General features: G+C 40.2%; 1 protein-coding gene across 1 annotated transcript; it reads left to right on the plus strand.

The window, feature by feature from the left end:
- Positions 1-363: 363 nt before the first annotated feature.
- On the plus strand, positions 364-939 carry LOC116411006 (olfactory receptor 1019-like). The gene has a single exon (XM_031902768.1). The coding sequence runs from the start codon at positions 364-366 to the stop codon at positions 937-939; it is 576 nt and encodes a 191-aa protein (XP_031758628.1).
- Positions 940-3145: the final 2206 nt, after the last annotated feature.

Consider the following 3145-nt stretch of genomic DNA (forward strand, 5'->3'; position numbering starts at 1 on the left):
CATGACTAGATGATCGTACCAGCAAACCAAACCACAGACATGGGAGTCATCCTGCTGGGATTCCCTCAGGACCCCACGACAAACGTTACCACCTTTCTGCTGTTCTTTCTTGCCTACTTAGTAACATGTATTGGGAACTGCCTCATCATTTGTATTATTTTGCTCACGCCTTCGTTAAGGATACCGATGTATTATTTTATATGCAATTTATCATTTCTGGATCTGTGTTATTCTTCCTCTGTCGTGCCCAAGTTATTGGCAGATGTCTTTTCTACGCAGAGAACTATTTCGCACAAGGCTTGCGTCGCACAACTGTACATCACTATGCTGCTCGGGGGAGCCGAGGGCTTACTGCTCGCTATGATGGCGTATGACCGCTTTGTAGCCATATGCTACCCGCTGTACTATGGAAGACTCATGAGTTCAAAGATGTGCTACTTGATGTCAGTTTGCGTGTGGAGTGGAAGCTTTTTGCTGTGGGTCGTGCCATCTCTTGCAATGCGAGTTACCTTCTGCTTTAATAAAGAGATTAACCACTTTATGTGTGAAGTTCTGGAGATGATTAAACTAGTCTGTGAAGATATTTATGTGAAAGAAGTCACACTGCATACCATCAGCTCCATATGCCTTATAATTCCTTTTGCATTTATCATAGGATCTTACGTTTGCATTATCGCGACTTTCCTGAAAATCCCTTCACTAGGAAGATGGAAGACCTTTTCCACGTGTACCTCCCACATAATAGTGGTATTCTTCTGCTATGGGACTGCGATGATCATGTACTTTGGTCCAGCATCCAATTACTCAGCAAACCAGCTTAAGTTTGCTTCCATTTTTTATGTAGTGGTCACCCCTATGTTAAACCCTATAATTTACAGTCTAAAAAACAAGGATGTTAAAGATGCATTTAAAAAACTACTGAGTAAAATGATTCTGTAGTAAACAAAACCAAAATGATAGTGATAATCTAGAGTAATCAAGCTTAAAAATGTGCCATACCTAGCGGTACTGTACCTTCATGAGTGGGGCAAAGCTTGCACCATTATCATAGTAAAAACACGTTGGCCAAAATACGTAAGCTCACATGCCACATCAAGGCCCATTATTGTACGCAAGTCCTACACTACTTAGTAACAAGTCTCTGCAATTAAAATCAAGTCCATCAGCATACAATGTGACCGAGTAGTAAGACCATGTTGCACTGACCCTTAGCTCAGGAGCTTGTGAGAAAGCAGCAAGCTTTTAAGCCCCAACTTATTAACACACACAATGCTGTGTAGTTGAAAAGGAAACTCCCTCTCAACTACATGTTGCAATAACTATCGATTCATCCCCTGATGTGACACAGACCAGCCAGCAATCATCGTAAGATATGTATCACCAGATGCACTGCAGAACATTCTTAAATTTTGTCCCAATTCAAAGCCACACTGGAGAGTCGCTTTTCCATTCAGTACTCAACCATAGATGAAATGTGAATTTATAAAGAGATTGGCAGGACCAGTGTTATAACGCAGCCAATGTGAGGTGCTTATAAAAGGTCTCCAGAAAAAAGTGTGAAGGGAGCGCTCCCTTCACACTTTTCTGGGACACGTTTGAGACCTGGTCAAAGGGGTTATTTTCATAAGAGGAGCAGCAGCAGCATCACAGCCATTATATACTTCACTGTAACTTTATCTAAGCGCTGAGGATTTGGGTATGGTATATACCTTTGTGCACTTATAAAGGTCTGCAGTTATGTATCAAATAGTAATCCTTTTGTGGAATGGGTCCCTCAACTTTAGTTGGCGCAAAGGGTGAACTGTTGCTTCGAAACGAGTTTTTCAGCTTTGTTCAGACCCTTTAATGTTTCTTCAAAGCCTTGTGCCCATTGGCATAATTACAGCAGGATTACAGTCACATGCCGATAATAGTAACATTAAAAACCCCCTTTGACACAAGATGATCAGCACATTCAACTAAAAATACAACCAGAAATATGCCAACCTTCACGAATCACTGAACACGACCCTAACCATAATCTACCAACTCGCAACAAGGCTAGGTCACTTAAAACTGGAACATTTCTTGATGTCATGTGGAACATATTGAACAAATAATTTCAGAAAAATTCTGCTCTACAGGCAATTGACTTGGATTTATGCAATGCAACCGATTTGGTCAGGTCAGTGGGGCGGGAATGCACCAGCTATACCAGTCCTACAGTGGTATACATCACACATTTGGATTTTTGAACATTTCCTCCATTCTTTCTGATATTAACTCACTAGGATTTTGTCTATGAAAATCACTTTGCAAGACCACCAGCAGCAAGGGGCCTGCTACAGCTAATAAGGCAGAAGAATTTGCTGTCAGTTTTTCTAAACGTTGATTTCGCTCTTCGTGACATCACCCATTACAAATGTGAGTGGGGCACTCTCTCAAAACAGTCACTTATAAAATAAAAAAAAAGTCAATGTAAGAAAGTAGACTTACTCCCATGGCACGGACATCAAATGAAAGTGATGTTATTTAGAAAATCGATTTTACCCAAAGTCTGATCAAGGTGTTTTCCCGTCAGGAAAGTACAAAGGAAAAAAAAAAAAAAAAAAAAAAAATGGTATGAACTGGTTCTCTTTTTGAAATTTTCGTGTCTTACTTTTGTAGATAACAATTTTCTAATTTCAGGCAGTGTCATTCTGTGGCTACTAAAGCAAATAAAGTGCTGTCTTGTATAAAAGATGTTGGTTCTTAAGACCTTGAATCAGCATAAGAGCTGAATATTGACCTGAAACTTAAGGACCCCATGTTTGGCAACCAGACTAAAAAGGAACTATGTCTGCAACCTGTAAAGAGCCAAGAAAAATTTGACTACCTCTCATTACCATGTGCGCTCGAACAGAAAATCACTAAAGCATCTAACCAATCATACAGTCTCATGGCCACATGGTGAACTTGTCTCTTTATTATATACAAATGTGATTTTATACGTACATTGTGATGTGTATTTGGGGACGTTGTGTAGCAGGACCCAACACATCCTAACTTAGCACACAGCTGCCAAGTCCCCTTTGACTTGACCAAGTGAAGTTGAGAATCAAATCCTTGTCCACAACCTGCATCTCCCTACCATTCCATTGTCCCAATTCTTAAAATATGCTGCTTC

The sequence above is a fragment of the Xenopus tropicalis genome, chromosome 5 (genome assembly GCF_000004195.4).
Source record: "Xenopus tropicalis strain Nigerian chromosome 5, UCB_Xtro_10.0, whole genome shotgun sequence".
Taxonomy (NCBI): Eukaryota; Metazoa; Chordata; class Amphibia; order Anura; family Pipidae; genus Xenopus; species Xenopus tropicalis.